This window comes from Aspergillus japonicus (genome assembly GCF_003184785.1).
Source record: "Aspergillus japonicus CBS 114.51 unplaced genomic scaffold BO86scaffold_18, whole genome shotgun sequence".
NCBI classification, from domain to species: Eukaryota; Fungi; Ascomycota; class Eurotiomycetes; order Eurotiales; family Aspergillaceae; genus Aspergillus; species Aspergillus japonicus.
Window position 1 is genome coordinate 155,571 of NW_020291655.1, and position 21,890 is coordinate 177,460.

The 21,890-nt window shown below is 52.1% G+C and overlaps 8 protein-coding genes across 8 annotated transcripts; 4 read left to right on the forward strand and 4 right to left on the reverse strand.

Annotated features, from left to right (window-relative positions):
• Positions 1-17: 17 nt before the first annotated feature.
• BO86DRAFT_447591 (putative amino acid transporter) lies at positions 18-3,006 on the reverse strand. The gene is made up of 2 exons (XM_025676594.1): positions 558-3,006; positions 18-487 (listed from the first exon to the last, which is right to left on the reverse strand). Exons 1-2 carry the CDS (start codon positions 2,616-2,618, stop codon positions 323-325), a joined length of 2,226 nt encoding a protein of 741 aa, XP_025528580.1. The 5' UTR covers positions 2,619-3,006; the 3' UTR covers positions 18-322.
• A 188-nt stretch (positions 3,007-3,194) lies between these two features.
• BO86DRAFT_337033 (putative cation chloride cotransporter) lies at positions 3,195-7,686 on the forward strand. The gene is made up of 4 exons (XM_025668934.1): positions 3,195-4,004; positions 4,061-4,652; positions 4,702-4,867; positions 4,920-7,686. The coding sequence occupies exons 1-4, from the start codon at positions 3,473-3,475 to the stop codon at positions 7,473-7,475; spliced, it is 3,846 nt and encodes a 1,281-aa protein (XP_025528581.1). The 5' UTR covers positions 3,195-3,472; the 3' UTR covers positions 7,476-7,686.
• A 553-nt stretch (positions 7,687-8,239) lies between these two features.
• On the reverse strand, positions 8,240-9,415 carry BO86DRAFT_428025 (3-hydroxyacyl-CoA dehydrogenase family protein; the record flags this gene model as incomplete). Its single annotated transcript, XM_025675568.1, has 6 exons — positions 8,240-8,522; positions 8,587-8,713; positions 8,790-8,810; positions 8,879-9,044; positions 9,107-9,289; positions 9,347-9,415. The coding sequence occupies 6 exons, from the start codon at positions 9,413-9,415 to the stop codon at positions 8,240-8,242; spliced, it is 849 nt and encodes a 282-aa protein (XP_025528582.1).
• Positions 9,416-11,990: 2,575 nt separating this feature from the next.
• Positions 11,991-12,298, reverse strand: BO86DRAFT_388533 (uncharacterized protein). The gene has a single exon (XM_025671881.1). The coding sequence runs from the start codon at positions 12,279-12,281 to the stop codon at positions 12,108-12,110; it is 174 nt and encodes a 57-aa protein (XP_025528583.1). The 5' UTR covers positions 12,282-12,298; the 3' UTR covers positions 11,991-12,107.
• A 553-nt stretch (positions 12,299-12,851) lies between these two features.
• Positions 12,852-14,471, forward strand: erg12 (mevalonate kinase; the record flags this gene model as incomplete). The annotated part of the gene is made up of 1 exon (XM_025667901.1): positions 12,852-14,471. The coding sequence occupies one exon, from the start codon at positions 12,852-12,854 to the stop codon at positions 14,469-14,471; it is 1,620 nt and encodes a 539-aa protein (XP_025528584.1).
• Positions 14,472-15,090: 619 nt separating this feature from the next.
• On the reverse strand, positions 15,091-17,472 carry BO86DRAFT_409141 (uncharacterized protein). Its single transcript, XM_025674392.1, has 2 exons — positions 17,309-17,472; positions 15,091-17,222 (listed from the first exon to the last, which is right to left on the reverse strand). The coding sequence occupies exons 1-2, from the start codon at positions 17,360-17,362 to the stop codon at positions 15,162-15,164; spliced, it is 2,115 nt and encodes a 704-aa protein (XP_025528585.1). The 5' UTR covers positions 17,363-17,472; the 3' UTR covers positions 15,091-15,161.
• Positions 17,473-17,842: 370 nt separating this feature from the next.
• Positions 17,843-19,489, forward strand: ramB (bifunctional protein farnesyltransferase/protein geranylgeranyltransferase). The gene is made up of 3 exons (XM_025671882.1): positions 17,843-18,502; positions 18,573-18,677; positions 18,735-19,489. Exons 1-3 carry the CDS (start codon positions 18,273-18,275, stop codon positions 19,423-19,425), a joined length of 1,026 nt encoding a protein of 341 aa, XP_025528586.1. The 5' UTR covers positions 17,843-18,272; the 3' UTR covers positions 19,426-19,489.
• Positions 19,490-19,666: 177 nt separating this feature from the next.
• Positions 19,667-21,627, forward strand: BO86DRAFT_310872 (F-box protein; the record flags this gene model as incomplete). The annotated part of the gene is made up of 2 exons (XM_025667887.1): positions 19,667-21,130; positions 21,190-21,627. The coding sequence occupies 2 exons, from the start codon at positions 19,667-19,669 to the stop codon at positions 21,625-21,627; spliced, it is 1,902 nt and encodes a 633-aa protein (XP_025528587.1).
• Positions 21,628-21,890: the final 263 nt, after the last annotated feature.

Consider the following 21,890-nt stretch of genomic DNA (forward strand, 5'->3'; position numbering starts at 1 on the left):
GATTGTCTTGCGGGTTGGTGATGTATAGTGCGTAAATTGGCAATCTCGTCTAGAGTCTATATCAAACATGGCAAGAAACCCGGTCGAAGGACCAGAGCAGATAGGGAAGGGCTTGGGTGGTTGCTGACAATGGTCTCGTAACCAAGCACGGGGACAAACAAGCAAGGAAGCAAGATAATCGAGCAGACAGCAAAGCTATGTACCTGTAGCAACAGTAGTGGGCATCACAAGTGTCCATCATATACGTACTGGACAATTCGTTAGGGTAGGATCAGACATCGGAGGAGGATCAGTAGACAATCCGTGGACAAATCTGTACAGATCAGGAGTCGCAGTATCCCGGAGGCTTGACGTCGCCGCCATTGATCCAGTTGCTGAGCGTCAGAGATGTTGTGTACAGACAGCTGAGGACACCGAAAATGGCCAAAGCGATGTCGGCAATCTGCTGTCTGCGAGACTGAGCGCAGGCCTTGAGGTGAAGGAGAGGCTGTGTAATACATTGTCAGCGATAGAGTGATAAAGGACGGGAAGAGCAGTGAAGGGGCTAAAGAGCTTACCGGATACACATAGATCAATGGAACACAGGCGAAACTACCAACGAGCGACACAAACTTGTCGAGATCTTCGGCGCCGCCCCAGGCGACGAATGCGCAGATCATGACGAGGAAGAATCGGAAACAGTTCTTCTTCCACTTGATCCAGGGATTGTACTTTCCACTGCGTGTGAACAGCTCGTTCTCCATGATACGGATGGCAGGGAAGAGCTGCAGCGGGGTGCTGAGAAGGATGGCCAGAGAGTAGAGGAACTGCACCGCGTTCACGAATTTGTCATCCTGGGGAAGGTTCAGGATGACAACGGTCTTGGTTGCCGAACCGTAGGCTGCATAGCTGACAGCGCCAGCGGAAAGGAACACAATCGTGATAATGACCATGACGCCAGCCAGAACACCTGGGAAGCGGTGAGGTTCCTTCATAGATTCTTGGATGGGAATAATCAAGCCAATTCCTTCGTACGTGAAGATAGCTGTTCCGATGAATAGAGTCCACGTGGACGGGTTGAAGGAGATGATGTCGGAGATACCACCCTGGTTCGAAATGGTAAGGAAATCATAGTAGAAGAGATAGATCAGACCAAGCAGAATAAAGAGATCGGCGATCAGTGCGGTGAATCCAAGTTTGCTAATATCACGGATCAACGAAAGAGGCAAAAAGATGACAAGCTGCAGCAACACCATGAATTTGATGTCAATGAAAGACTTGCAATTGCTCACGGCGAGGACGAAGGCCTGTAGGTTCTCCGCGGTAAACACAATGTACGCCGACACGAAGCCCAGCTGACTCAGAACAATTGAGCCCAGGATAATGCGCCGCATGTGTTTGCCATAAAGGTGGCCGCCAATATCACCAAAGGAGCCATCAACCTTCAACCGGGTGTTGACCAGGAGTATGAAGCAGTAAAAACTGAGAAGCGACACTGCAAGCAGGACCATACTACTGAACAGCATGCCTCCATTCAAGAAAGCTCTTGGAAGGAATAGAACTCCCGTTCCCACAAAGGACTTAAGCAGTAGAAGAGCTGCGCCTGTCACCGTATTGTTTCCAGTGCCGCCGCGCGGCTTCCGCTTTCTTCTACCAGCCGTATCCGGACGAAGCAGAGCCGAATCTTCACCTGGCTCTCTACCCTCTACTTCGTCATAGGTATCGGACGAGAAGTACTCGTCAGGACCCAGCACCTCATCATCCTCTTCTAGCTCTTCACCCGCAAAGTGGCCGTACAAGGTCAAGAACTCAAGGAAGCTGCTTGTCGGAAACTGAGGTTGGCTGACGGGCGCCTGCACTGAGTCTTCAGAGTCCCCGGGGCCCACAGCTCTTCGCAGATAGTCTCTGCGGAATCCTCCCGGTACACGGATGCTGTTAATGTTCATCGTTTCGTCTTGGGGTAGAGGCCGGTTATGGCTGAAACTCCTGCTCCGTTGAGGCTTGCGCAGGGAGTTTCCAGATTCTGCATCTTCCGCCCATCTGTAAACCTGCCTGGTTATGTCACCACCCTGGAGCTGCAAGCTGGAGAACTCGTCGTCCGCGTTACTGGCTGCATCGCCCGAGAAATAGTAATCCCGGCCTTCTCCATTTTGAGGTTGTACCAGATGCCGCTTGACAACTTCCGGATCTTCATAAGGACCCGCGGAATACTCCGAGCCCTCTCGTCCGTCGAAAGATCCGTAGTTCGATCGAATGGGTTGGTTTAGTAGCGCAGGAGACGCGGTCTGCCTGGGCGGAGTTCCTACTCTCGCTGGCGGCGATTTGCCCATGTACTCCTGGAGAGCAGAGGAGATCATCGAATGGCCCGGGCCTGGTACGGAGGAGGGATGATCGACTTTGCGATAATCCTCGAGGGTGCCACTTGCCGACTGCACGGGCACGGGCACCTGTCGGGATGAGTAAGAATGATTGGAGGGAGAGGGAATCGGGGACGCCAGGCGGGCGATCGAGGCATGCCTCACTGAGGCGTCGGTTGCAGGGGATCTAGACCGCATTGCAGAGGTGGATATTGGCGACGATGAACGGGGCCGTAAAGACGAGGAGCCCTCCCCATTGTCGAATGCCTTTGGGGATGACATTTTGACAGATGTGTTAGAAGTGTACGAAGTGTCCTTGTGCAAGGATCAGACAAACCCTGGAACAAACCCGAAAACAATTCGTCTATTTTAGTTTTCGGAAGTGAACCAAGATTAAGAGATAACCGGTTTGGCAGAAGGAGACTGAGCTGGTTCAAGAGCAGAGTTTGGGGAGAAAAGAGAGAGTGTGTGTGGAGGGAGAGAAAGAAGAAGGTAGCTAATGAAGGTCGAAAGAAAGCCGGGGATAAGTGCAAGCCACAATTGATTCACCGCATTAGACCGACAGGGGACACTAACCAGCTAAGCCTCCTGTGACTTGACTTAGCTAGTCTCCAGCCTATTTTCCAACGTAACCCGAAAAAGGATGAGGCGGGCGAGATGAATCATGTCCACATGGTAACATATTTGTAGAGGAATGAGTCGCAAACGAGGCAATCCATAATACGAGAGAAGCACAGACGATTTGCATTGTTTGTTTAGGGGGCACATGAGGTCATCGCCGCCCGATGAATTTGCTTTGAAGATAACGGCTAATCTAACACGCGATTGGCAACCATCCCTCCCTCCCTCCCTCCCTCCCCCATATCTTGTGCTACTTGCTTACCTTCTCTTCTCTTTACTCTCCATTCTGTTTGTTGCACGAGGATTACTGCTGTCGCTGTTGTCACATTACTCTCCTCGTGACTGGGTCAGCAGTAAATTCCTTATCGCCGAGTCCGCCTCCCCTTCCAATCTTAGTCTTTTCCCCGGACTTGACAGTTCTCCACCCCACCCTCCCAAATTTTTATCGGTGGTGCTTGCATGCAGGCCAGGCGGACACACTCACTCAAAAGGAGTGGAGGCGCTGGAACTTATCGATGACTGACCAGCGGGCCGCCAATTCTTCGGACTCCCTGTCTCGACGGAGGCCCAATTTCTCCACGCGCACCGCTGAGGAGGATGTCTCCCGCTTAGACCCTAGTGAATCGATCAAATCATCACCGGAACACAGTAGTAAAGTCTTTCAAGGAACAGCTACAGTGCCAAATCGTGAGAACCATCAATATGGACCCCTGAGGCCATCTTCACGTTCGCCCGAGCGGCACCGTCACTCGCTTCCTACCAATGTCTTCAGTAATCTTACCCAGTGGTGGAGCGGACAAGGCAGGGATGGGAGACACGACTTTCCCAGAGAAGGCACTCTTCCTCCACCCCCAGCTTCAGGTCCCTTCAGAGAGTCTGGCGTAGACCAGAAAGAGCGCGAGGCTCAGAACCGAGCTTTCGATAACCCTGACAAGCTGGGGACATTTTCCGGGGTCTTTGTCCCAACGACATTGAATGTTTTGAGTATTTTGATGTTCCTCCGGTTCGGATTCATACTTGGACAAGCTGGACTGCTAGGAATGCTAGGTAAACATACTGCATGTCGTGTTTAGAGACACCGATGATTGACTAACTGATACAAGGTCTACTTGTCATTTCGTACACCATCAACCTGGTGACGACCATGTCGCTGTCCGCCATCGCGACTAATGGCACCGTCCGCGGTGGTGGCGCATACTTTCTGATCTCTCGCTCACTGGGCCCCGAGTTTGGTGGCTCCATTGGCATTGTGTTCTATCTTGGATATGTGCTGAACACTGGTATGAATGCAGTGGGCCTGGTTGATTGTTTCAAACAGAACTTCGGCACAGAATCTGGCACCTGGGCCAATTTTCTCGAAGAAGGCTTCTGGTGGCAGTATCTCTGGGGAACCATAATCCTGGTCCTATGTACTGGAATATGTTTAGCTGGAAGCTCGATCTTTTCCAGGGCCAGCAACGGACTGCTGGTCATCTTGCTGGTCGCAACCTTCAGCATACCTATATCTGCAATCTTCATGAAGCCGTTTAGCATCCCTAAGATTGGGGTCGAGTTCACGGGCTTCCGCCTACAGACGTTGTTAGAAAATCTCAAGCCCAAGCTCACAAAGGGTGCGGCAGGCAGCCAGCTCCCAGGACGTGAGAACTTCCAGGATCTGTTTGGTATCTTGTTCCCTGCTACTGGTGGTATTTTCGCGTAGGTACGTCTCCCATGACCATAGAATTCGAGACTCACACATCAGCAGCGGTGCTAGTATGTCTGGGGACTTGAAGAACCCTAGCAAATCCATCCCAAAGGGTACTCTATGCGGCTTGGGGCTCACGTTTGTGACTTATACTTTGGTGATTGTCGCTATGGCTGCCTCCATCACCCGTGACTCATTTTACAGAAATGCCAATGTTGTACAAGTAGTAAGTGATCGCATAAAGGACTACGGATTACCACGTGCTGATTGTGTGACAGGCTAATCTCTCCGGGGCTGTCATCCTCATGGGGGAGTTTGCAACCAGTTTCTTCTCATCATTGATGGGAGTTATCGGTTCGGCCAAGCTTCTTCAAGCAATTGCACGAGATGGTCTGCTTCCAGGGCTCGGGATCTTCGGCCAGGGCACGAAGAAGGCTGATGAACCTGTCTACGCGATCATCATCACCTATGTAGTCGCTCAGCTCACGATGCTGTTTGACATCAATCAGATTGCCTCATTCGTTACCATGACATATCTCATGACATTTCTTGTCACAAACCTGGCGTGTTTTCTGCTGAAGATTGGATCTGCTCCGAACTTCCGCCCATCCTTCCATTATTTCAACTGGCAGACCGCAGCAACAGGCGCGTTGGTCTGCGGTGCAAGCATGTTCTTCGTGGATGGCGTCTATGCTTCAGGTTGCGTTGCGATACTGATGCTACTCTTTCTTCTTATCCACTATAGTTCGCCGCCCAAGCCATGGGGCGATGTGAGCCAGAGTTTGATCTACCACCAGGTGCGAAAATATTTGCTCCGGCTTCGGCAAGAACACGTCAAGTTCTGGCGACCCCAGATCTTACTATTTGTGACCAACCTGGAGGAGCAGTCTCGGATGATATCCTTCTGCAACTCTCTGAAAAAAGGGGGCTTATTTGTACTAGGTCACGTTCTTGTCACAGATGACTTCTCCGCAGCCGTGCCGGAAGCCCGGCGTCAACAAAGTGCGTGGACCAAGTTCGTTGAGAATTCTAGAGTCAAGGCTTTTGTCAACATCACGGTCTCCCCAACACCAGAATGGGGTATTCGCAACGTCGCTTTGAGTGCAGGACTAGGCGGTATGCGACCAAATATCGTGATCATCGACCAGTTTCGCAAAGGCCGGTCCTTAGTGGAAAAATTCCAATTCCCAAGCCGAAGAGATTCGGGTCGGAAAGACTTAGGAGGTAGACGCATCTCGCGTGAAGCAGCTTCAGTGACAGAAAGCTCGCCCGAGACACCAATGGCCTGCCGAAGCTATGTGACTATCTTGGAGGATCTGCTCTTCAAGCTGCGCATGAACGTCGCTGTAGCCAAAGGATTCGAGAACCTCGAGCTGCCTGGTCCTCAAGGACAACATCTGAAGAAGTATATCGATCTTTGGCCTATTCAGATGAGTGCAGAGTTAGGCGCGGATACGGAGAGCAAGAAAAACGTCTTGACTACGAACTTTGACACTTATACCTTGATTTTGCAGTTAGGGTGTATCCTTAACACCGTTCCGTCCTGGAAAAAGACATACAAGCTGCGGGTATCGGTATTTGTCGAGTACGAGACTGACGTGGAAGACGAACGGGGCAGGGTTGAGGCATTGCTTGAAAAGCTCAGAATTGAGGCCGAGGTCTTGGTGTTCTGGCTTGCATGCGGAGACCTCAAAACATACCGTATGATTGTGAATGGTGAGATAACTCCAGAAACGGAAGATTATGTCGGCCGTGTTCACGAAGCTCTCAAGGATGAAGACTGGTGGCAAGACATTCGACGAGCTCGTAGCGTTCTCGAGGCCCAGGACCAAGCCGAATTGGGTGGATTCGCCCATTCAAGGGAGAGGTTGTCAAGTTGGCCGGTGCAAAGCCCGGAAAGTGGTATTCAACGACTACCGCACCAGCTGGTTGGCGGTCTGCGAAAGCTCATGCAGTCCAACAAACGACGACGATCAATCTCCAGCTTTCGTGGCCTCGGAAGCGTCAGTCTGGGTATGCAAACCCATCGCTTGCTCGATGCTTTCGTAGACTACGACGCCTCCAGCGATTCCAGCACGAGTGACAGCAGCGACGAGGAGTTTGAACCATACCGGGATGAAGACGAGTCTGATGAGGAAGACGCGCATCGACAAGACGACTACTCCCATGACCCCGACCAAAGCTCCCAGCAGAACATTTTCAGCTCCATCAAAGCCAAACAAAGAGAATCATCTAAATCTGTTACCCCGGACCAGCCCGTCCCCTCGATTGTCATGACCGCCGACACCCCTACAGACCCCGCAGGGACCCCTCAAACTCCCCCATCACCATCAACCGTTCTCCCGCGGCCGAAACCCTCCCGCTCACCGTCCAGCAACCGCTTCAGCTCCTCCCCCATTCCTGAAGCCCGCGTCAACACCGAAGAAGAAGGCGCTGGCCCGTCCATCATGTTCGCCGCCAGCTCCTCCCCGCCGCGCTCCGCCTCTCACCCCCGGATCGAATCCATCTACACCCGCCGTTCATCCTCCGGGCCCTCGTCTGTGTTCGCAGCGCGAGCGGCAGCCGCATCTGGGTACCCGCAGCAGGCGTCTGTGCCCTTTTCGTTCAACGATCTACCCAGCCGGGCGCAGCACCTGATTCTGAACGAGCTAATGGTGAGACATAGCGAAGACACGGCGGTGGTCTTCACGACACTGCCATCGCCGTCCGAGGGAACAGCGCAGAATGAGGCGGCGAGTGCTTCGTACCTGAGCGATCTGGAAATCTTCTGGCAGGGTTTGCCGCCTTGTCTGCTTGTGCACAGTAACAGTATGACTGTAACGATGAACCTGTGATGTTTCTTGTATTGATGTTGAAGAAGTCGCCGAGAAAAACGAGGCAGCAAAAAGAAAAAGAAAGAGAAGAAAAGAACTCAATGAAGAAGCAAAGAGAAGAGAAGATGGATAAATTACAAGGGCAGACACGTGTATAATATAGCAGCTCATTGATGTATATTTATATCTGTATCAGCACTGAAGATACCAGCCACTCGAAATCTACTGACCTAGACATACTGCCTCCTATGCCTGTCATGAGCAATGGGAGGCTTATGTGTATATTCTTTTTATGACTATTATTTTCCATGTAACTGAGAGTAGGATAATAGCTAAATTGTTCAAATATAACCTTCTATACTTCCGTTTGTTTCGAAAAATTATCTTGCAAAAGGACATCTCAAGGGGTAAGCGCGTCTGATGCAATGGTGTCCTTGGTGAACTTTCTATGACACAGTGATTGTCGCGATTCATTTTGCAACTGTAAACAACCCTTATATACAACCAAGCAATACGAACAAGGGCTGCCCCCCTCCCCTCCAAAAGTCTGAGGAGTCCCCAGATAAAAAACGACAAATGCTGTAGATGTAGTATATGCCAGGAAAACAACCAGAGGAAAATGTTTAGTCAACCAGCCAAGATGCCCATACTTCGTAGCCCGAAAAACTTTACATGCCGTCCCAGGATAACTGATAATACTCACGAATCACATAAACCAGACTCAAGCCAAGTAACTTCACACAACAGTGTACAGAAATATAAGCACCCACACTGTCACGATCTCCTTACTCATTATAATCAAAAAACCCAGCACCAGTTTTCACCCCAAGATTCCCCCGGTCCACAATCTCCCGCAGATACTTGCGCGGTCCGTCGGGGATGCCCGAACGGACCTCGGCGTAATGCTCCTCGATCGCCAGGATCACGTCCAGCCCGGCCACATCCATCTGCTCGCAGGGGCCCTTGGGAGTGTGCAGGACGGCCTTGTACATCTGGTCGACTTCTTCCGGGGTGGCGATGCCTTCCTCCAGCACCATCAGAGTCTCTCGCTTAATCGCGGCCCAGATCCTATATTCCCAGTCGTGAGATTAGCATGTGTCATAGCTCGCGACGATAGGGTTTGGCTAGGTACCGGTTGAAAATGTATCCGGTGGAGGACTTGCGGACGTGGAAGGGCTGGAAGCCATGCTCGCGGGACTCGTCCATGAGGCGCGGGATGATCTCGGGGCGGGTTTTGTCGGTGCCCATGATTTCGAGGACTGTTGTGGGGTCTGAATCAATTTGCTGTTGTGGAGAGGTGTTGCTGTAAAGGGAGGGGGAGGGGAGGCCTCATACCTCGTGTTTCTGGTGGCCAGACTGAGTGGGTGTGTTGTGTTAGTTCGATTGTTTGAATGGGTTGGGAGGTTGGAGCAAGGGAAACTAACAGGAGTGCAGGTTCACGAATCGGTCATCGGCGTTGAACTCCAGACCGTCGCAGACCTCCGTGATCGAGTAGCTGCTGGAGTTGGACGCGATGATAATATCTGGATCGGCTTGGTTGTCGAGCTGCTTGATGATGGATCGTTTGCAATCTAGATTCTCCGGGACACACTGGTGAAGATTTAGAGCTGGTACCACAGCCAGGCGTTTCTGCTTTTGACGAGGATACATACCTCGATAACCAGCCAGGATTCACGGAGCGCCTTGTCCAGATCAGCGGCGATTAGCTCGATGATTGGGCCGTGTTCACTAGGTGATGACTCTTTGCGGCGCAGCTTCTCGATGGTGCTTGATGCTTGGGACAGCTGATTCGAGTTCTTGTCCACGATATACACTGGTCTTCCTAGCCGAGACCACTGAAAGTATTCATTCTTAGCACGGACTGGAATCATGGTGATTTTGATGCGGCATACCATATAGGCCAGGCGTGAGCCTTGTGTGCCTGCGCCGAGCAGAGTGACAGCGTTCGGGATTCGGGTCATCTTGATCGTAAGTTCTAATTCTTGATAGTCTTTGTTGATTGAGAGAGTCAAATAGTGAGAAAAGCTGTGGTCTTATTTGGATTATCTTATTTGGATGTTATCCTCAGAAGGTTGTATCAGCTGGAGAACAAGCCTCGCTTTATAGATCGAGTGCGCAGGTCATTTCATCGCTGCCAGAGTAGCATTAATCCCAAGAATTCCACCTTGACAACACTTCCAGGCTGGCGAACTATGAATTCATCCATGATGGCTATAGCGCACGTTGTGGAGTCGTCAAGAAAGGGATGAAGTTCGAAGTCATGGGACAAGTATAGAGTGTCAACAGTCCGGGCGGTAGCGAACCATATTTCCTGCATCAGACGAAGCTAAATCCATGCACTGTTCCGGTGAAGGAAAGACCTGCAAAACACCTGGCAATTTGGGCAAAACATTTGCTTCAAGATTTGCAGCCACAAGGCCAATCATCTCCACTTCTGACGTACTGTTCTTCAACCCGGCTGTCTGCTAAATGTCGTCGATCTGCTATTTTCGACTGGCGGCAGAGCTGCCGAAGTGCCACCTGCTGCTGCGCTGCCCAGTTTTGAATCAAGGTTTGTGGCTTGCATAGAGCCTCTGGACGCTTGACTAAAACCTCGATTCATCCTACGAATATAGACTGCAAAAATTAGCCAAGACCTTCGAGCCTGCAATGCATTCGATATACTTCTTGACTGGCTCGCGCAATGCCCATGGTTGCTTTGATCCAGCCCACACCGTGCGTGAATTATCCCTCCACGTCCTCAGCAAGCCAGATCGACTCCATTCAGGCTAGTCGGACAATCTCTCCAGCTTAGGAAAGAGGTTGTATAGCATGCCAACAAGAGGCCAGGTATGACTGGAACAGGTTGCTGAAGTGCTTATGCTCTGAACGTCGAGGACCCACCAACCTGGTATTGTCCTGCAATAACCACATCAGGAAATGATGAAGACTAAGCGATAAGGTTCAAGATCTCGGCCTGGCACTAGCTGTGAGGGCATAGTGCTCATCCCATGCAGCATTCTGATTGTCATCCAAATAGTCACCGAGATCACCGGACAGCAAGTTCAGAGAATCCGTCGCCACCTCCTCGGTTTTCTATCGGCGAAGCGGCTGTGACGAACTCGTCAGAGACAAAACATTGATGTAGTGGATGGTAGTTGCTGCGCGCTTCTGCGTAAGTCCAGCGACTTCGTTCGCATCGATGCTCATAATCTGCACTTTCCAGCCGGTCATCGTCAGTCGGCAGAACTCCAGCTGTTCTCTCATCTCCGTACGGGGTCTGCTCTGTTATCCCGCTGAATGATGCCATCCTGCATAATAATGTGAAGGTGGAAGAGCCAGTCTGACATGTGTCAGATCACCTCGGGTAAAGTGGATGAAAAAAAGCACCAACGATACTTGGAAGTCGTCAAGTATAGACTAGCAGAAAATACTAGGTGGTGATTTCTTTTCAGGACAACGCCATGATGATGCTCACTGGCTGCAGTAGCATCCGCAGACAATAAAGTCACCGCCAAGATGAGGGGATTGCGATATAAAAAAGACGTACCCTCCGAGAAGTGAGACACGAACAATCGAGATGGTCGACCTGTCGGCCGAAGAGGATGCTCATAGCTGCTCCGTCGACTCGAACATCAACTCTACTGCCAACCAGTCCATGAAGATGTAGCCACCGTTGCAGTATTGTGTTCTACAAGCATGGAGGACTTTGTACAGGAGGGGAGCTTTTCGGTCAGCTGGCTGCGATGTCTGGTTCTTTGTGTTGCGTAGGTAAATGTCCGAGTGGGGGATTGACTTCCAAAAACATTCCGATTGCAATCTGCATTGCGGCTGAAGGTCTGTAGCACTTGGACAGACGATGTTCTGCGAGGGCATCATGGCAGCAGCTCGAGGGTATTTAAGCTGGACTGCAATCACCCATCAGGAGGGAGTCTACCAACAGTCCTCCTTCTCTCCAGATCATCAAGCTTTATCACAACGAAAACGCCTTAATCACCATGCAACTCAGCTCTTGGCTGTTCTTTCTTGTCGGCTGCAGCATGTTGACCGCCGTGGCTGGCCAACGCGATCGCTGCTACGAAATTCGAGACTACGGTCGGAGTGGACGTTGCCATCGTTGTCGAGATGGCTATCGCTTCTATCAACGGGGCAACTGCGACTATGATAGGCGATGCTGCCAAGGATACTGCATTGACGACCGCCACTCTGATGCGGGCGCTGGAGGTATGCTTCAACCAGCCTTATGATTTTTGTTATGCAATGCGAGAGAGAGAAAGCGTGGACTGAAAGAACCTCGAGACCAGAATGAGTCAGTGCTTTAGTCGAAGTCGCTGAAGCTGTCGGCCGCAATGGAGGATGCATGGTTACACCAACCCCGGATGGAGGGCCCAGAATGTTTATTCATCGTGGTGTAGCCATCTTGTTATTACTCATAGGATTTTTGATTAAGCTTACTCCACATGCCGTCATGTTACTCCTAGTTTCGGGCACGGTTGGGGGCTCAACTGCAATGCTTGTAGGATAGATGATGTGTACTGTATGTACCTAGTAGTGACACTCACCATCCTGCTTTATGCGCATAGACTAAGCCATAGAACATACTCAAACAAGCGAAGGTAGAGACCATTGGGGGAAGAGGGCCCCAATGGTTCTAGAAGTATAGAAAAAGCATAGCTAAGTGGTCCGAGCTGCAGCTGATGCTTGATGCTGACTGGTGTCAGCCTCAATAATCCTGCAACAAAACAACTCAGGCGACAGCAGGGAAGCGACAGGCAGACTCACAGCTACCGTGTAGAATCCAGTCTTTATTAACATGACCCCCGGGGCTTGAACAATGTCTGGCTCCATGACCGCCGGGGTCAAAGAATGCCAGGTGAGTGATTGTTTGTTCCAAGTTCAATTGTAAATTGGGTTGCCTATCACGGTGCGGACAAACAAGGACCGCCGGTGAGTAATGGGAAATACTGTCTGTATGATTGGTGGAATGGAGGTGGATGAGATGATGGCCGTGGCCGTGGTGGACACCTCAGGCTACCTAGCCCAGGCCTTTTCCCTAGTAGTAGAAACCCCAATCAATAGTAGTCTGGCAGTTGGCAGTTGCGAATCTCAACTCACTTCAGCTGAACTCCCCTTTTCTGTCTTTCTCTCCCAATTCCTTCTTCTCTATCTCTAATTCTTTTTTTCTTCTTCTTCTTCTTCTTCTTGTTCGCAAGTTTTCTTTCAAAAAGCGCGATGCTTTTTACTCGATTCAACATCTAGTCTCTCTTTCCTTTACCCCTTGACTTTGTCTTTGCCAACCTCGACATTCGTTCGCGCCTTCTCTCTGCTACTTTCCCCTTACATCTCCACCCGCCTTAAACTCCCCCTCCCTCCCTCCACACTTATACCACCACCCTTTATAAGTCAATTCCACCAGGAATGCACAACGGTCGCGGTCGTCGCAAGCCTGGTAGTCTCAGAGCGTCCAAGAGCGGTCAACGTCGCACAATGTCACACATTATATCCGATCCTTCCCTCCCCCCTCGTGCAAAGACGGTTACCGTCTGCGATGATAGCCCCGACACCTCCGACGCCGCCTCCACGACTTCCACCAACACCACCAACATAACTACCGCCAGTCTCTCTGCGACGTCTCTTACTATTGAAGCTGGTTCACTCAAGAAAGCTATGGCCCGAAAAGCATCATCTCCCATGGCCCCGCCGTTCATGGTGTCCGCGCCCGGCAAGGTCATCGTCTTTGGGGAACATGCCGTGGTACACGGCAAGGCAGCCATGGCTGCTGCCATCTCCCTCCGCTCCTACTTCCTCGTCACCACCCTGTCCAAGTCGCAGCGCACTATTACCTTAAATTTCCGAGACATCAAGTTCGATCATACCTGGAACATCGATGAGCTACCATGGGACCTCTTCAAGCAGCCCTCCAAGAAGAAGTACTATTACGACCTAGTCACATCTCTCGACACCGAGTTGTACGACGCACTCATACCCCACGTTCAAGACGTATCGCCCCATGCGCCGGAGGATCTACGGAAAATTCACAGTCGCTCTGCCCTAGCGTTCCTATACCTCTTTTGCTCCCTTGGCTCTCCCCAGAGTCATGGCGCTATCTACACCCTGCGCTCCACCATTCCCATTGGAGCTGGACTTGGTAGCAGTGCTAGTATTTGCGTCTGTATGAGTACGGCCCTGCTACTTCAAATCCGCACACTAGCTGGCCCCCACCCCGACCAACCCCCAGACGAGGCGGAGCTTCAGATCGAGCGCATCAACAGATGGGCTTTCGTCGGAGAAATGTGTATGCATGGAAACCCGAGTGGAGTGGACAATACGGTCTCCGCAGGCGGTAAGGCTGTGTTCTTCCGGCGCGAAGATTACACCAAGCCGCCCACGGTGGTTCCGGTACCCAACTTCCCCGAATTGCCCCTCTGGTTGATAGACACACGACAGGCCCGCTCCACCGCGGTTGAGGTTGCTAAGGTGGGCAAGCTCAAAGAGGAGCATCCCCTGGTGACCGAATCGATGCTGGACGCGATTGAGAAGGTGACTGTGTCTGCCAAAGATGCCATCAAGAATACGGACGGCAGGCCTCTCGACCAGAAGGAGCTTGAGAGTTTCGGTTCCTTGCTCCGTATCAACCATGGGTTGCTTGTGTCGTTAGGAGTGTCGCATCCGCGACTGGAGCGAATTCGCGAGATGGTTGACTATACCGACATCGGATGGTCCAAGTTAACTGGTGCCGGTGGAGGTGGATGTGCAATCTCCCTTCTTCGCCCGGACGCCAGTGAAGAGTCTCTACGACAGCTCGAGCAGAAGCTTACCGCTGAGAACTTCACGAAATACGAGACCACTCTGGGCGGTGACGGTGTCGGTGTCCTTTGGCCGGCAGTTCTGCGCAACGGCACCGATGAGGAGGGTGGTGAGGAAATTGACCAGCAAAAGTTCGAGAACGCCGATGGCCCCGTCGGCATCGAAAGACTCGTAGGTGTCGGCGTTCAGGAAAAACGCGAAGGCTGGAAGTTCTGGAGACGGGCGGTATGAACAGGCCTGGTATTCCTCTTCTCCTGCATCGCTTGCGAACTCCTCATCTCGCCACTTATCTCTGTTTGAGTTTCTCATGACCACTTACTCCCTGAACAGGGGACTGAGCATTATATGATTGCATCTTATCTACCTACGTTTAATCACCCCATCTGGAGCACTTGATGCTTTTCCTTTCTTCTTTTTTCATTCAACTTCATCAGCCTATTCATTTCTGTGTATCATAATTCACCTGGGACTTCACTTGGGCATGCGTGCCTCTTGCTTGGATTATTCCACTTTAACTCCATGATCTTTTTTTCCATTCTGCTTTCTTCTCCCTCACATTCTGCCTTTCTTTTCGGGCTTTTCCAAACCACCTTTTTTCTCTTCCTTGTTATCAAATCTTGTTAGTCGAGGTGTTGGTTGGAGTGAGGAGGGGCAATACGCGATCGAGGTATTTGAAACGCTGGTCCAATGTGAGTTCTAGGTCAATTGTCGGGAGTCCAATGTCGATACCATCCATGTGGGAAAATAGTCACCCTTGCAGACAGAAGTTACCCTGTCTGATATATTTGTTACGCGGAGATTGTCATGCAAAGTGCAGTTCATCCAATTCATACAATAAGCCGGGTATCCAGCATTCATTCTCATAAGTATATATGTACATGTTCTTGCGTCAAAGTGTTCCCTTTTTTTTGTAAGTTGAGGTCAGCCCATCGTCGTCTCCCACCCCTTTTCCATCATGACGTCCATCCAATACACCTCCGGTTCGCCGGCGTCCATCCGCCGCCAGACCTCGCGTACCAGTTCCAGACAGACGCCGATGGGCTTCGGGGGCAGGACATGCATGAAGGAGGTGAGCCGGCCGAGAATGAACCGACGCGTCTGGGAGACATCGATGGCGTGGGCCGAGATATTCGGACCGGTGCTGTCGAGGTCGGTTTCGAGGGGCGGCAGTCGAGGGAGCCGGAGCTCGCTGCTCGAGGCGACCAGGAGGAATGGCTGCAGGCACCGGGTGCGGGACTCGAGCGGGATGGTCTTCAGCCGCGAGAGGGTGGTGAGGGCGAGTTCGGTCAGCCAGGTGTCGTACTGGGAAGCCGACGCGGGCGCGGGCATGGGCTCGAACGGCGGCGCCGTGGTGGGGGCTTCCGGGCTGGGATGCAGAAGGGCAGGGTCGCAGAACCAGTGCTGCGAGCTGCCGAAGGCGGGGGACAGGAAGGGATCGCGGTTGTTCATGGCCATGGACGACGCATCCTCGGCGCTGGTGGGGCTGCTGCCCGAGGCCCGCTGCGGACGTAATCGTCGACGCAGCAGATCGGGGAAGACGCGGTATAGCTGCATTAACCCCACCCAGCGGTAGACCTCGGCCATGGTGAGGAGATGCCACACGGGGGTCTCGTCGTCGCCGGGGCTGATGATCTCGGCCTCCGCTGGGTGCGCGAGTCCCAACAGTCGTTCTTCGAGTTCCTCTGCTCGTTCGATGGCCTGCTGCGCCTGTGCGACGTCGGCGTGGGACGTGAAGGTGCGGCAGCGCATCCGCCTTCTCTCGCGGCGCACCAGCCGTCCCACCTCTTGGACGGTGAATTGGGTGTCACGCGCAATCCCCGTCCACGGGTGCGGCACGCGCTGTAGGACGAGGGATTCCTCGGGCCCTGCGGCCGTGGCCCCGGACAGGACAGCGGAATCGTCGGCCACAAAGGACAGGAGCATTTCCCAGTAGATCAAGGCCTCTTCGAAGAATTGATGGTTGTTGCCGCGGCCTGTTGTTGGGCTCTTCTCGGGTCTTGTATCGAGGTGGTTCCGTAGTAGATTGAAGAACGAGATGCCGAGATCTTTGGAATCGTGCCAGCTTGCCGTTTGGCCCAGCATGAGGAGTGCTAGCAGGGACTTGTCGTCCAGATTCGATTCTTTGCTGATGATGTCCACGGCCTCGTTGCGCATCTTTCGGCCCAACGGTCCGAACTCGGGGAAGTCGTTCACGAGAGTGGCCGCTGCCATGCTCTGCATGGTCCGACACATGGCGAGGGATGAGCCCCAGAGCCGAGACACTGTTGATCGGAAGGGGTTCATTTGGCTGTCATAGCTCGAGAACAATGCCGCCACTTCTTTGAAATAGTATTCGATGAGGGTCCATGATGGATTATTTAGAGGCTGTGAAATCGAGGTGAAGTCTCGTTGCGGTATTTTCGAGTTGGGAGGTGGATAATGGCGTACGATGGTAGATGGCGAGAATCCAGAGAAGCTGCGAGGCTCATCCTGCAGTATAGGCGCTGCTAAGGAAGATAGACCAAATGGATCGTCGGCGTGGTTGGGTGACCCGAAATTGAAGATCGAGCCGTCTTGAGGCGCTGGAGTTGGCCCCGACGCAGAAGTTGGAGTCTGGTTGCATAGATCCGCGAGCTCGGGAAGTGTACCGGATTGTTGTAAATCCCACAGGCCATCGCATAAAGCGTGCGGGCCGCCCAGTGCCAGCGTGCTCGACTCGACCTGGGCGTCAGGAGATGTGAGATTGAAAGAGCCATCGTTAGCGGTTAATGAAGGCTGAGTCTGGGGGTCGATATTCTCGGGGGAACCCGAGTTATCCGGAGGTCGAGAATCGGGTTGAGCGCTTGGCTCAGCTGCAGTTTCATCGGAAGTCGTCTCATGGGCCGTATCAGGGTTGCGGTCTGGGTATTTGGTTACCCATCGTAGCGACTGGACGTATCCAGGGCAGTGAACTCCTAAGCGGGTGCATCGATTGCAGTGAGGCCTTTCTTCTCCACATTTGACCTGGAGAAAGAAGATGATAGCATTAGACTTCCGTGGCTGTGGGTATGGAAACGAAATTGATAGCACCGATAGGCAGGGCGACTCACCCGTTTGCTCTTGCACCTAGCACAGCCATTACGGGATTTCTTGACGCGACGCATTATCAATCAATAGCGGGCTCATGGTAGGTTAAGGATAAGGCTAGTGATTGAATTGGCATGTTAGGAGGCGAACGAGAAGGAAGGGTGTGCTGGCTGCGGTTGCAGGTGACGACGGACTGGGGGGGGGGGGGTCTTGGGGGGATGTGCGGGGAGCAGCGGCGCAACGCCGGTAGGGGAATTTTATCCTCTTTGGGAAATCCTGCGGTCTGGACTTGAGGCAAAGTAGCCGGGGTTCTGGTCATTGAATATGATAAAGAGATGTGAGCTCAAAAAGACACATGGAAAGCTGGCCAAGGCGATGAAAATTGAATTGGGGCGACTTAATGCTGACCGAATCACAATCATGGAGGAAAGCAGAGGAAAGAAAGGTTTAGAGAATGAGAGACAAATGAGAACAATAGATGGCTGCCTTGATATTGTCTTAAGGCTGCCTCAGGCTTTCGACTTACCCCACCACCTTCCAATCCATCCCCCCCCAAACACACGTGCGCTTTCGATTCAATCTATCAATTTCAGAGCTCTCCAATTCAATGCAAGCAGCGACTTTTGAACCGATCATCTCCATAACACATCTGTGCATGAGCTCGAAGACTTGTGTATACTATCGCCTGAACAGAAATTCTGTGTTTGGTGATCAAAAATCCCGTGACTCGATTTAACTGCATCGTTTGCTCTGCCAAACCCGACACGGAACCCCATCTTTGCAGCTAACCCGGTCTCTGAGGCTGCGAGTGCAAGAATCCGTGATCATATCTTGCCGTGTCAAAACATAATCATACTTAACTTTTGACACCGTCTAAAATCGGTCAATTGTGGGACGTGCTGTGTCTCGCCTCTCAGGAGCTGTCCATCCTTCCCCAAGACTGTGTTGCTAGCCCAAGCATAGTTAGACTATATCACTACATTAAAAATGGAGGGCAAATACGCGTCAGACCCCGAATGGGCTTCAATTCAACCCATCCCTCTCAACGATGGCTCTGAATCCGGTGCCCAGCCTCTGGCTACCATTGCTTATCCCCAAGCATACCTCGAAGCCACCTCATATTTGCGCGCAGTCATGGCCGCCAACGAGATGTCTGAAAGGGCATTGAAGTTGACTCAAGACATCATCTCAATGAATCCCGCCCACTATACCGTATGGTAAGCTAATATGAACTCTACTCATGACTAGCCCCAAGCAATACCGAGAGCAAGGCTGACCAAGCATCAGGATTTACCGAGCAAAGATTCTTTTTGCCTTAGGGAAAGACCTTCAGGATGAACTAGAATGGTTGAACGGTGTATCGCTCAAGTATCTGAAGAACTATCAGATTTGGTATGATCAGCTACCCTCTACTTCTCCTGTGTATCTTGAGCCATCTAATTCCCTCAGGCACCATCGCCAAGTTCTGGTATCACGCGAGGACTTCTTCCCTACGCCCCCACACAAGGAGGCAGACTTCTTGATGGAAATGTTTGCCCAAGACTCCAAGAATTACCACGTGTGGACCTACCGCCATTGGTTGGTACGACATTTCAAGCTGTGGGATGCTCCACGTGAGATCCAAGATGTGGAAGCCTTGTTGACCTCGGATGTCCGAAACAATTCCGCCTGGAATCACCGCTTTATGCTTCGTTTTGGACCTCGTGACGGAGAGCCCGATGCAGGGATGCCGAATGGTGACGGCCCTCCCTCGGAGAAGGGCCGGCTGGCAGTGGTTGATGAGGACGTAGTCGACGCTGAGTTGAAGTTCGCCCAGTCCAAAATCGTCCGGGCGCCCGAGAATCGCAGTCCATGGTCTTACGCGAGGGGTGTTCTGCGCGCTGCGGGCCGACCCCTAGCGGAGTGGAAGGACTTTGCTGGAAAGTTTGTGACTGAAAAGCACGACGGCTTCGAGGTGAAAAGCAGTCATGCCATAGAATGGCTCGCTGACGTGCTGGCAGAGGAAACGGAACCAACGTCAGGCCAAAAGGCGGTTCGGATGCTCACATTGCTAAAGGAGAAGTATGATCCCATCCGGAGGAATTATTGGGATTATCGGATTCGATCTATTGCAGGACAGGAAGCGACGACTTCTGCATGATTGTGAAGTTTGATTTAAGCTCAGTCAACCAAAATAGCGTTGTATGTATCCAATCAAACTCAAGTATATACATGGTTTCATCGCAACTCTTCCGCATTTCCGATGGAGCGATAAGACATTTGGTTCTTATCGAGGGCGGTGAGCCGAGACAGAATCATCAGTATCAAGGGCCCCCCTCTTCTCCCATTCTCTGCAACTTCTCATCTACTTCCTGCCTCACAGAACACTCATTGAGCCGAGAATGTCTGAACTTGAACATTTGGCAGATCCTCTCAGCGTTTTCCCTCCAGAGGTTGTTTTACGGATCCTAGAGTTCACTCCCGCATCCGCCCTAGCGTCTCTTACCGCGGTATCCAGAGCCTGGCATCAATTTATCGACGTCACACACCAACAAGCCATCTACGCCGCTGCGCTTAAGAATAACCAACCCTCCGGTCGCTCCTCTCAGCTGACCAACACCACATTCTCCAAATTATTCGAAGGTGCTCTACCATGTAAAGAATTGTGTAAGCGCCATGCGCAGCTCACCCGCAATTGGGCCGAGTCGCGACCGTCTGCGCGAGAGTCGGTGCTGCAGGTCGGCAATGAATTTATCTGGCGGTTCCGTCCCGACTTCAAGCGTCGAATCTTCATCTCAACATCCCATGCGGGCGGGTTATACGTCACGGACATGGACACGGGCCTGAATCTATGGAACCTTCCCTCGACGCTGGATAGCGATGAGGATGCGGTCCGCCCCTTCGCGCATCTGGAATATCAGGATGGCATGGCCGTCTTTGATCGCGAGGGGGATGCACTGGAGGTCTGGCAGGCGGACTTGGAAGGGGCCAAGCGTGGCGAGTTTCGGCGCATCGCCATATTGGATCATGACTGTCAAACTCGAGGCTTCCAGCTCTCGTACGGAACACTCTGCGTGGTCTCGACCGAGGGGCAGGGTTTCGTGTACGACATGACACAGAGACCTCCCCAGCTGACTACGCACTTGGACATTGAGTACGATGCTGTGGGCCACCTCGACCAGAGTCAGGATGTCGTAATCTACTCCATGGGTCCAAGAGGATATCATGTCTACGATAAGAAGTCGGGAGAGTTCCTGGGTGAGTTGCAGCCGTCACTTTGTACGGAGGTGTATCACATTCGCCCGCCAACGGTCCCACACCCCTCCCCAAGAGCCGCGTTTGCGGGCTTTGCAGACGCTGTGCGTCAAGGCACATCGCGTTCATCGTACCGGGAGGGGGTATCTCGCAAAGATCATCTGGTCCCGATCAAGGTTGAACGGGGCCCCTTTCCAACGCCGAATGACCCTGAGCATATTCGCAACAGGGATGACGAATGGGGAGCTGGCATGTTAGATGGTGACCTCTTCACTGGCTTCTCCCGTGCTGGCCGTGTTTTCGTGTGCTCCAATTGGCGCAAGGCACTCAAAAGTTCAGTCAGTATGGCGGCGCACAGTGATCTCATTGAATGTGATTCCAATGGGCGGGGCTTTGACCTGGGCGGGTGGTTGTCAGTGCGTAACCATCGCGTGATGTTCGAAATTCAAGACCGGGTATATGTAGTTGGGCTTGATGACAAGGATAGAGTACAGGTTGGAGATCGTCCTGCCCGCGGGTCGTTCTCACTAGTCACCAGCTCCGTGGTGCATCTCAATGTACCGGTCAGTTTCATGGCTCTGTACGATGATGCGATCATGACTACTTACACTGTATGTCACATCCCTTTAAATTGTGAAATTGGGATATGCAGGACTAACATTGGGACAAGACTATCGCATGGCGTCAATCGCTTCCTCATCTCCCCGGAGCCACACCTCCAGCACCAGAGCAAGGACCCGCTCGCATCTTCCCCATCAAGGCTGTTCGTGTACTCAATCTAGCACCCAAAATTGACGGTGATACGCCCGACTCGAACCCAGATGCCAACGAGTCTGACGACTCGACCGTAACCGGGAGAGGCTTGTGGGGCTCTGATCAAGCTGCTCTACCGCTTGATGGTGTAGCGGTCTCACCTGCTCTGGTAGAACTGATAACTATGCTTGACGAAGACTTAGAAGACGAGGAAGAAGACGAAGGGATAGTCGCCTTTACTGACCCTTTCGAGGGAGAAAGGGAGGTGGATTCAGAATGGGAGGACGTGGAGGACGAGGAGGAAGGAGAAGAGGACCTCCAGGGGGGTCAAAATCACGGTGATGCACCTGTATAGCATGTCAAGGCACAGGAATATAGGACCAAGCAGGAATCTTCAGAGTTGACACGGCGATAAAGCATGCGGGCATGTGGAAATCCAGCTTGACGTGATAAAGTTGGGCAATAGCACGTTCAGTTGCCGTCACGTACAGCAAGCAAAATGTCATTTGACACCGGACTAACGCAAGGTAAGTCAAAGAGGCCTCGTTGTCATAAATTACATATTTCCATTGTCCGGAACTTTGGTGAAATGCTGACAGTGTGGTTATAGAATGTGCA